The 11,569-nt window shown below is 37.3% G+C and overlaps 1 protein-coding gene across 1 annotated transcript in view; it reads right to left on the bottom strand.

Annotated features, from left to right (window-relative positions):
- Positions 1–1,859: 1,859 nt before the first annotated feature.
- IMPA2 (inositol monophosphatase 2) overlaps positions 1,860–11,569 on the bottom strand; it is a gene marked incomplete at its 5' end in the record, with an annotated part of 13,905 nt that continues 4,195 nt past the window's right edge. The window contains 6 exons of the mRNA XM_010169506.1: positions 1,860–2,611; positions 3,456–3,607; positions 3,765–3,873; positions 7,218–7,326; positions 9,654–9,699; positions 11,055–11,159. Coding sequence (XP_010167808.1) covers positions 2,496–2,611; positions 3,456–3,607; positions 3,765–3,873; positions 7,218–7,326; positions 9,654–9,699; positions 11,055–11,159 — 637 coding nt within the window. The remainder of the gene's footprint in view (positions 2,612–3,455; positions 3,608–3,764; positions 3,874–7,217; positions 7,327–9,653; positions 9,700–11,054; positions 11,160–11,569) is intronic.

Raw genomic sequence — 11,569 nt, 5'->3', positions numbered from 1 at the left:
CACGGGCGGCAGAGGAGGTGGGGGAGACAGGATTGCTGCTCCACACGCACGCTGCCAGTTTAACACGCTTGAACTACAGCCCAAATAAAAACTGAGACTGCATCCCAGGCACAAAAGAGAACTTGTGAATGGGTTTCTGCACTTCTCCCTTCCCACCACACTTGGCTCCCAGCTTCACAAATTGCTGGTGTGTGTGCCATTGAAGTCGATGCATGGATTTCCCTGCTTTGCTGAGCTCTGGGACACCAGCACTCACCAGCCCAAACTGGGTCAGAGACTTTCTTTGTACGAGCAGGCTGAGCTGCTGGGAAACCTCGCTGGAGCCATGCAGCAGCTCCTCGCACACCCTCCTCTCCCAGAGCGATGGTGGGGATGGAGTGAGGAGGGGGAACGGATGAAACAGGGCTGAGCTTCCACCACGCTTGATCCCCTGCCAGCGTAAGCTTCCTTACGGGGCTTACGGCCATGGCAGAAGTCTGAGTAAAGCCTGGGCTGCTCCCACGGCTGCCAAGGCTAAGCGCCCTGGGATCAGAGCGGTGCCACCAAGCTCTGCATCTGTCACTTGGATCCCTGCTGTGCTCAGAAAGTGGGGGGAGGGAGAATAAGAGACAAGTGAGCCTATTAGTATTTATTATTTGTATTATTATAGCACCTCAGTGCCTAGTTGTGGACCAGAATCACATCCTATTAGCACTGTGCAAACCCAGAGCCAGAGTACTATAGCTCCTGCCCCAGAGGGCTTACAGTCTCTGTTTCCAAACACGGGGGTACAAAGAGATGAGGAGGGGGTAAAAGGGAGCAGTGACAAAACATTGATCACTGTGATGGACAGCGTTAGTTTTCTGCTAAGAACCATCAGTTCTTAAATGCTTAGCTAGATTTAGACATTCTTTGCACAGTCAATACTTTGCATTTCTTGTGAAAAAAAAAGCATCAAGAAATCACACAGAATTTTATGTTATATTCAGTGAAAAACATTTTTCATTGCAAGAAACACACGTAAGGTTGTTTTTAAAAAATATTGTTTTGCATGTTCTAAGCAGATATCTGAACACGTTTACAAAATCTACACATGCAATGTGTAAAGAAAGTTAAAAATTTGTAACCAACTCACGTTTTTGTCTCATTCCTTTATTTAATTTGCACTCTTGTAAAAAAAGATACCTTTTAATTCAATTTTTAAAGGAAAAAGTAGAAATGATTTCACCTCAACTACTTTTCTGGGCACACTTGTATGCTCCCTGTGCTCATGATTTAAAAAATAATCTAAATAGAAATTATCACCCTGATGGAATTAAAAACAATGCTGCATACAAGGATGGAGAACAACTGTGCATTTAGGAAATGTATGTAACTGATTTTACAGGTTTCTCTGATCAAAACATGTGATTACAACTTTGTGTGAGAAGGGCGTGTGATTTACAACTTTTTGCATGCGTATCTTGTGTGCATATTTTTAACAACTTGCCTGTAAGGGGCCAAATCCTGCTGTTCCGCTCAGAATTTCTCTAAAATCAACAGCTCCTTGACACTGTGCTCTATTCCACTGGCCTCCTACTGTGTGTCATAGTTAATACTGTGAATAACTCAGTGGTCAGTATTCCTGGTTTTAACTATAATCAATCTATGGTAGTAAGTGTTTGTAGGTTTGAATATCTTACAAGAGGCCTGTAGGAGAGTATGAGTTATCCCCATGCAGGGGGATGAAGGGAAACAAGAACTAGCTGGACAGTTGTAAAATCATTAACAATTTTCCATGATCAGCTCTGTTATTTGCCATTTGGACAGCCCCCACCAAAATCACCTAAGTAACCTATAACTCTTTACCTGAAAAAAACTTCCAATATTAGCTTTCTTCTATGCATTCTCTAAATTGCTGTAAACATCCAGGATACCCATATATAGGTATACATATACACACATGGGTGTGTGTGTGTATACATGCATATACAGGTATAGGTGTATATACATACACACACACATACATACATATATGTACATATACATATATACGGATATATAGCTATGACATAGTTAGGAAACAACAACATCATTTTTATTGCATTCTTAAGTATCATAGAACAAGGGTATTATAGGCACACGTCTTAACTACTTGTCCTTACTACAGTCCTAAAGCTCATTTACCTGAGATTTGCATCTGTAAAAATAAAGATCCATTTTTAGCTGCATGTTACAAAAGACTAAATGTCAGCCCCACAGATACGAAATTACCGTTTTGAGACTAATTTTCTACAAGTAAAATATGCTATCTTATAAAAAAGATACTGCTGAAAGAGATATATATTAAAAAGGAAACACGATTCTTAGAGGTTTAAAAATATCCCTATGCCTTCCCACATTGTAATAAATTTATAAAAAATATTTGACACAGAAAATCTCCAGAGAAAGCATCCCGCTGAAATCCCGTACCCTTTAAGCCACCCATCTTGCCAAAGTTACATAGTTCAGGAGGGCAGACTCCATATTAGAAGTATTTAATTTTCATCATCTCGTCTGTAGTGAATAGTTTGTATTTCCTGAGCTATGAACGTAGCCAGCTCTCTGGTGCCTGCAGCAATCACTCGGCAGGACATAAGATCCAGAGGTCCCCCTGAGGACAAAAGGATTAATGAGAACTGTCTTACGTGATGTACAAGGCAATGTATTCTTAAATATAAACCATGCTGTAATTCAATAGGTTCAGAAACACTGAAACAACTTCATACATAGCTCCTTTTGGGGTGGGAAGAACAACCTAATTCAGCAACTCCTAACTGGAAATCTCTGGCAAAAAAATATTTCAGAAAATTCTAGATACAGTGTCAAAGTATGCAACAGAAGTGGCAAGTGTCTAGATTTGTTCCGTATCCAACAGTAAATGCAATATTCCCTTCTTTTAGCAACAGGAAGGGACAGAACAGAAATTAGTTCAATCAGCATACCCTTCTTCTTAATCCTTCTTTCCACGGTATCCACATATTGGTCACCAGTGAACCACTGCTCTGAGATGTGTACCATCTAAATGAATAAAATAATAATCTGTAGACTACTCCCTCTGAGTAGCTCCTAGTCATATACATTCAGATATGTATCTGAGAGTCCTCCTTTCGCGGTAGGCTGTTTCTGCCAAACTCTGTTAGGAGTGTGAGTGTATCTACTGATCTCCTGGGCTAGTTCTTTACTGTAAATCTGATGCTTTAAAGGAATTACTCAAAGTCATGGAAATACAGTTTGACTCAGAAGACCTCTGATGTGATGAAACTCCAGGCTGGAATTACATCAGTGTGTTATGAATAACCAGCCAGAGTCTAGTGGAGAGCAGAGACGTTTCTACAGAATATTGCTAGAAGTGAGATGGAGCTACAGGAGAAGGACTGTATTGAGGTAACACAAGTTGCCTCGAAACAGCCACTCAGTCCCCAAAAAGTCAATGAAAACAAGGATATTTTACTCACCTGAAGTGTCTATCACAGTGCCACCCGCCTCTCTAATAATGACAGTCGCCGCTGCCAAGTCCCAGCAGTGTAACCCAAACTGGTAATAGGCGTCTGCAGCGCCAGATGCCAAATGGCACAGAGCCAGGGTCGAGCTCCCAATGACACGGACCCTAAACCCCGTGAGAAGGGGACACAGTAACGTAAAGCAGAAAATGTCTTTGAACGTTCAAGATCATAAAACATGCAACCTACTTGATTTTTAAGTTTGTTTTTTTTTTAAATGACTTTTGGTCACAAATGTGAGACATATATTGTAAAATATCTTACCCGTGTGCTTGGGCCTTGAGCAATCTCTCAATGTTGCCAAGGAACAATTTCAAAGTTGCAGGGTCACGTTTTGGACCGATTTCTGTTAAAATTAAGGCCTTCGAGATATCTGCAACGTAGGTAGTTGTTTCCATTAGTTCAACAGCTTCCAGGTAGATGCTGGAAATTTGTTTAAATTAAACACTAATAGACTTTTCACAGAAAAACAATTTTCATGTCCCTTTTTTTACCCCAAACTCTTTCATAGGATAAGTGACAACTTTGCATAAGAATTCAAGCACGACTAGATTTCTCATATCAAATGGTCTGACCTAAACACACTTTTTAAAAAAAGGAACAGGAAGATTAAAACCAAGAATGCCTTCTTACATTCCTTCTCTTTCCATACATTGTTTTATTTTATTGATCAGTCAGCTTTTGGCAAATTCACTAACATCAGCGGTCAACTAAAGATAATCCAGAGACCTAGCAGCTATTAATGATGCTAATCTAATAATATTTGAAAACAGGATTTCTTTAATTTGTTAACAAATGATAAACATTTGGGAATAGAGTAAGAGGAAAGAAAAGTTTCTACCTAAGCCACCAATCATCCAGTAATAGCTCCCCTTCATTCTGACATTTCAAAGACTGACGACACCTTTTGGCTGAAAAAAACCCTTTCTTATGACACACTAAAGCAGTATCTTAATTACTAATAATATATGAATGTTATATTTGTATTGTGTTCAGCAAGGGCAATTCTGACCTACAGCAGATGAGGATATCAGCCTCATGTACAGTCAAAGGAAAGACTGACAGTGACTTGCCGGGTGTTGAAGTCCTCACGTGAGATCTGAATATTACTAGTACATCACAAGCGTATGCCAATGTAGGTGGAGATGGTTGATCATATGCCAAGTGTCCCTACTTCTGCTGTGCCAGCTGAACTTGGAGGCGTTAAAGGTATGATTACTTACTAACTAGGCTGTGCCCAAGTGTCAGGTGTCACCTTCTACCCTGGGTTAAAGGCTAGGCATTCATTCAGCTAGGGAATGTCTGCCTGGTTATTACAGCTTATTGCACAAGTGGAAAATTCTTAGCAGAAGTAGCAAGGAGGTTTTCAAAAGCAAATTAAGCTGGTGTGAGACATCATTTAATTAAACAGGCTACCAAGTAATTTAGTATTGCAGAGGAACATTATGGATTCAAGAAATGTGGTAAATGGTTGGTGAGTAACAGGTATGTAATTAGATTAAAAGTTACAGGATATCACAAAGCTCAACTGCAGGAACATGGATTTAACAATAATTTTTTTTAATTACTGCATTAAAATATAGAAACACCAATCCAGCTACGCTGCAAGGTATTCGTTGTTTAGCCACCAGTGAAAACTCTGCATGGTGAAAGCAATGTGCCTTAGGTCTTTTTGCATACTAGACTCAATTTATAATTACAGAACATTTAATACATGCCTAATTGCTGAAATGCACCAAGCATTCACACCATGCCAGCCATAGCTAGGTCATGACTAAGACAGTTGTTCTTTTGAGTTATTAAATATATTTCTAATGCATAAATGGATCTCTTCAATTTTCAATAAGGCTACAGGTATGGAAGTTGGATTAAGAGACTAAGGCAAGGAAAAGGAGCTGGCTGATCACAAGAATCAATGGGGTTTCAGGAATTCAAGGTACAGGAGAAAATGTACTGACTACTCCTCACTTTGACAGAGGCCAAAAAAATAAGGAGGCTTGGGAGAAGAGATTTATGAGGAAAAGACCAACTCCATTGACCACAGATTAAAAAAAGAAAATACACTTACAATACTAGCACGTGTTAAGGCCTGACCTGACTCTAAGCATGAGAAGAAATATCACTCAAGAACAAAGGGAAGATGGATCCTTCATTTAAGTTTATCCTGACTGCTTGGACTGTGGTTTCAAATTATTAAATCTGAACAATGAACATGTAGCGTAGATCAGTGTTACACAACAGTCACACTTCCTGAAAACAAAGACGTGAAGTTACATGACAGCCTAGGCCTCCAACAGGTCATGCATTCGTGAAGGCTACTTGAGTTCCAGTGCTCAGTACAGGGAAACACACTCTCTGTCCCAGGGCTGGTTTATTTCACTGAAGCCACAGTCCTTACAGGAAAAGAACAACTGTGATTTTATACGTTTAAACATCAATAGGAGCGAGACTAAAGAAGACTCATCTTCACTGGTGAAATTGCCCACCACCAAATGATGTCTCTCAAAATAAAGGAAAATTTCAAAGCATTTGGAAGGGCAGAAGGTCCACTTCCCTTGCTGCGTTCTAGACACCCATGTAGAAAGCAGGACAAAAGTGGCATGTGCCAAAATTTCCTTATTCAACTGGAAACCAGAAATCTCTGACTGCAAAAGTGAGGAAGGCCACTTCAAGAGTGGCTCAGCCAGCCCAACTGTGTGCACCCCTAGTTTTTCCTAATAATCTCTGTCAGCGTGGGCTTTTGTGGAATACGAGATATTCAAGCACTGACAAAATGTGATGTATAATCAAGGATTAAAACCTTAGGGGTCACTGACTTTACAATTTGCTCCATCTCTCCAAATAGGGAGACCCTGGCTTACTATTAATTTAGGTAAATAGCCAAACTGCCCCAAATTTCAGAGAACTTTTGATGCAGGGTCTGCTTGAGGCACTACAGCAAATCTATATGGAATTTATTGTGTTTCAAGTTCATTAAATCTCTTTTTGGGGTGAAATTTTTACCATCTCCTGTGTACAATGACGTACATTTTTGGCACATATCTGCTTATGTGTTATGTTCTCCTCTGCATTTTGATTGATGAAAACATCTCTACACACATGTGATTATTGTTATCTCTTATCATTAAGTAAACAGACAGATCTATGACTTGGTTTACCAATAAAAGAATTCAGTTAAAGTGTTGACTAAGTGTTGCTAGCTATTTGTATGTTTAAACATACCTCACACACAGAAGTAAGCTGTTAAAGAACCCCTAATGAAGCATGCATCCTTCATTTTACTGTTAGCATATACGCCTACAGATATAATACACTTTATGTTGTACAATTTTATTTTAAAATAAGTGAATGACGGCCACCATCGTACTCTGAATTTGATTCACCATTCCCATTGCATCTTGCTCATAAAAAGTTATGCCAGTGTACAGCTGGAATGAAACTGGTGAATCTACTTATTATTCCTTATTTTAGACAATGGTTATGAAGCAAATAACTTAGGATTATTTAAGTAGTTCATATTCAGATGTATATTTTTAAAAGAAAATGAGGAAAGTTGTGATTTTCCAGAAAAAAACAAACACATAACAACAAAATTATCATGCACGTGAAATATTTTCCATCAGGATAATGATGTTCATTATCCTAATGATAATTTGCAACGACTCTGAAACAAAATTAACATATTCCTTTTAGAGTTCTAACAAAATCTAGACCAACCTGTCTCTTTTGATACCTGAAGCCTTTTGTCATTACAAAATGCCCCTTGACCTCTTCTACCAGTGTATAATCGTTCTTCAGTGCAGTGGTAAATTACACCAAATTCAAGCTTTAAGATTTTGAAAAGGAAAGAAATGAATGCAACTCAAATTACTCATCATAAATATAAACAACTACTAATGGCAGAAAGATCATCAATATTTTAATTGGTACATGTAATCAAAGATTATATTGATTCTAATAAACTGGAATAATTTTACTATTACTGTGATACTGAGATATAGGTCATATCAAATTCAGTTTATAAAGAGAAGTTAATACAATATGATTGTGATCTTCTAAATTCTTACTTGCATCTTGTTTGTGTTCACATTAGAATGGATTAAATGCTAAGCTGATTTCAAATTCAATTGTATATTTTTTTGAAAGTATGCAAGTTCTCTAAGGCCAGATTGTGAATACTTTACTTTCACTGGTGAGCAGTTATATCTAGTAGCCCCATAGACTTTGGCTGAACCCTGAAGATTTGCAACCCCAAATACATAGATATGATCAGTCAGGCATCCAAAGTCAGAAGTCACGGCATGCTGTTTATTAACAGTGGATGCTTTTATATGTACTTCACCTTTCATGATGCATTTAATTTGCCTGCCTTTTCAACCAAAGTAGTACATGCCAGTCACTTCTCCAAACATTTTTCTGCAAAATCCTTTAGTTTACACATAAAACTGAGAATTTCATGAAGTCACACAACTCCAAGAGAAGGAGTGTGAAGAAAAATATCAAATATTGTGACCCTCAATGAAAGCTTGAGAATAAGCAACACTGGAATCTTTGTGGGAGTATCTGTTTACCAATGAGAAGAGGGCTGGAATTTGATTTAAATCCAAGCTATTTAATATTTCCATTACTTTAATAGGTTTCACCAAAAGATTTTAAAGCATGTTACAAACTTCAATGATCGGCTCCTAAAATCACCCCTAGATAAGTACTATCAGCAATATTTTATTTAGGGGTGGACAGAAACACAAAAATTAAGTAACTAGCCCAAGATCATAGAAGTTGGTAATAAGGTAAAGAAAACATCTCAGATGTTACAGACTCCAAATCTTTTCCTGCTGCCCTCCTCCATTCAATGTGAATAATCATCGGTGTTAATCAGAGACAATTCAAAGGGAATAGATTGTCCTTGCTCCGTACCCTGAGGTCTCAACTAAACCAAGGTTTTTCTTGAGGAACACACTATTAATAGACTTTTCCCCTGAAGACATCTGCAGGAATTTCTTCAGTACTGTGCAAAGCTTACATTCAGGCCAGTTCCCCTGTGTGTACTTTGGCTTTTTTTCAGCTTACTACTTTTTTTCTGCTTTTCCCATTTGTTTACTGAGGGAGATTTTACATAATTCTTTATTTTTGTTTCAGCTTTGTTAAGTTTACTTAACCCAAAATATGCAGCATCAAAGTCACGATGGTGTTCTAGAAAACATAAATATTAGAGAAAGCTGTCTGGTAATAATTTGTAGTATTAAAAAGGACCTTTGGGAATGAATAAACTTCAGAAAAGCATGGAAGTTTTTCTCTGCAGTTTCCATGTTTGAAAATTCTGACTAGAGAAGTGCACAACATTATTCTGTTTAAATCAGTAAGAGCCACTAGCACATCTGAAAACTATGTTGTTATTCCACAGAATTCTTGCTTGCTTCACTTACAGCTATACATATATTTAAGACTGTGAAATTAGGCTGAAAGAGGCATATTCCTTGGCAATTTCAGTAGCTATTTCTTCTGTATATATCAAACTGTAAACCGGCAACATCTGGAGAAAAGGCACTAGCATGAATGAGCATAGCTAGGAAACTCAAAATGGCACATATGAAGGCTGAGTACTTTTTTTACCCCCTGTAATCAAGCTCTCATGCAGGAAATACAGTTATTTTACTATGTTAAGAAAACCACAAAGGCAGATTAAATGTACTAGGCCCATAATTTTGCACTCCTCATAGAAATCAGTTCTGAATTGCCTCATAGCAGCAGTTAGCTTTCACAGATACCGCTAGCAGGAAAGAAGCAGTAATAATAACGTAAGAATACTGGGAGATATGTTTAAATTATGAATAAGCAGCACTATATTTAACTCATTATGGTTTTGTCTTACAAAACTTTGCTGACACCAGTACTACCTTTTTTTCCCCACATAAATCCTATAATATATCGTAAGAATTGTGTTGGAATTGTCAGTTTGCATAAATAAGTTTTGCAGGACTACGATTTTAAACTAGTAGAATATGATCAAATGCATTTAAAAAGCATGGAAAAACCTGAGTAGTGGCTGTTTTTATTTTATTTTATTTTGTTTTATTTTATTTAAAGTTCCCACATAGTTTTGAGGCTTCTAACCAGTTCTCAGGTACCCATCTTAAAGAACATACTTCATACCTCTTTGTTAACAGCAAATCCAATGCTCACTGCCACTGTTGGAAATCTGTGAAAAAATACCAAATGAAGTATTATTGATGAAAAATCTCTCAACTTACTCCTTATGCAACCCCCTTAGGCAACAAAACCCCAAATGGAGCTCTGTGATTTTACTTGTGTCCAAATGCTCTTGACATTGTACTATTTCTCCTTTGTCAGCCTCTTTAACTCTGTCAGTTCCTTTAAAAATTTAATTTAATATTGGCGAAGGCCAGAAATAAAACACCTGAAGATATCAGGATTTTTATACTAAACATGTTGTGTATTTTAGTGACCTTTTTGCTTTAGTGTAATTGAATTATCCAGTATAAAATCATTAATGTTGTTATAACAAGTCACCACTTTTAAGAGCACATTTTGTTCAAGTTCAAGCATCTGAGATAGCAATTAAGTAGCATGATGATACCTTGCTGCTGACATCAACATAAGGAGAAACCAGTTCCTCTACCCTCTCTTTTATCAAAATGATGATCACATATTTAATTTGGTCCTTTTGACTAAAGTATTATTATTGCATTTTAAACAATGGAATAAATGAATTTCTTAAAAACACATTTTAAAAAGCTCTGTAAAGGTCCAAGAAAATATTGCTAGAAAGAGAAAATTTCACTTAATTGCATGAAATACCAGCACATGATATCCTCCCCTACCTTGAATTCTATGCAATCGCACCAAAAATCAAGTAAATGTCTTTTTTTTTTTTTTTTTTTTTTAAATAACTGCAGTTATGTTAAGTCACTAACTATAAGGCATAACATACTTAAGGTTTTTAAGCAGAAGTATTATAAATAGTTTACAACTCTTGGCACTCAAATGGTGAATTAAACTTTTGCATTTTTGTAGTAACAATCCCTAGATTTCTTTTTGCAGAGAGGTGTTACAGAAATTTAAAACCAGTATCTAAGTACAACGTAGTTTTCAGATCTACTCTAAATACATGCAATGGTTGTACTTCCCAGGAAAAATGAAGCATTTGGATTTGAAAGGGAGAAAACACCACTGCTAAAAGGAATGTGTAACAACCACATAAGGTGTTAGGCCATGTGTCATCATAGGACAGCCTTGTTCCTCCAGTTCAGCTCAAGTCTCTGCACGATAATGTGAGGTTATATATAAACGAGCTGTGAGTCAAGAGCTTTGGGTCATTAAGCAATCAGCAGAAACTTTAGCTTACCTTTAGATAACAGTATAGAGCTCTCTCCAGCATACACATACTCCCTCAGATACACTACACGAGGTACAAAAAGATAAAGGGATGACTCCTGCTTCTGAGTCAAAGTAAAACACCTTTAAGCAGAAGGGGGATTTGTGAGAAGCTACATTTTGCATTTTTATATATTTCCCAGTTCACTGTCCACTTACCTGTGCACAAAATTGCATGTTCCATCAACAGGGTCAATAATCCAGGTCGGACTGTCGGTGAGGACACATTTTGAACCAGCAGCAGTGGATTCTTCTGCAATAAACCTGCATTTGGTGTGGAGTAAAACAAGTGTCCCAGAAAACTGGCTTAGATATGTGACTCCATCTTTGTAAAATGTCTATGTATGTATAAACACACATATTGCCTTTCTCATTTGGGAATGGGGAACTTTCATAGAAACTTTGAAGGATAGTTCTCAAATTTATAGCATACTATTTTACATGGTAAAAAAGAACTCCATTTGTGTTCACTTTCCCAATATACCATTAAGAAAGTAATTAAAATGAATGTAGAAATGGATCCAAACTGGCATTCCTTTTATTCCTGGAACTCTAGAAGTCTTTTTTATGCAGAATGTAATTTTATGGGTTAGGCCTGTCTCTTGCAGTAAGTAATATAAACTGCAAACTGTATCTGCTTCTCTTCTGCAGTCAGACTCAGTCCGCAGGAAATA

The sequence above is a fragment of the Antrostomus carolinensis genome, unplaced genomic scaffold (genome assembly GCF_000700745.2).
Source record: "Antrostomus carolinensis isolate BGI_N321 unplaced genomic scaffold, ASM70074v2 scaffold23686, whole genome shotgun sequence".
Taxonomy (NCBI): Eukaryota; Metazoa; Chordata; class Aves; order Caprimulgiformes; family Caprimulgidae; genus Antrostomus; species Antrostomus carolinensis.
This window is presented reverse-complemented; position numbering and strand designations above follow the sequence as displayed.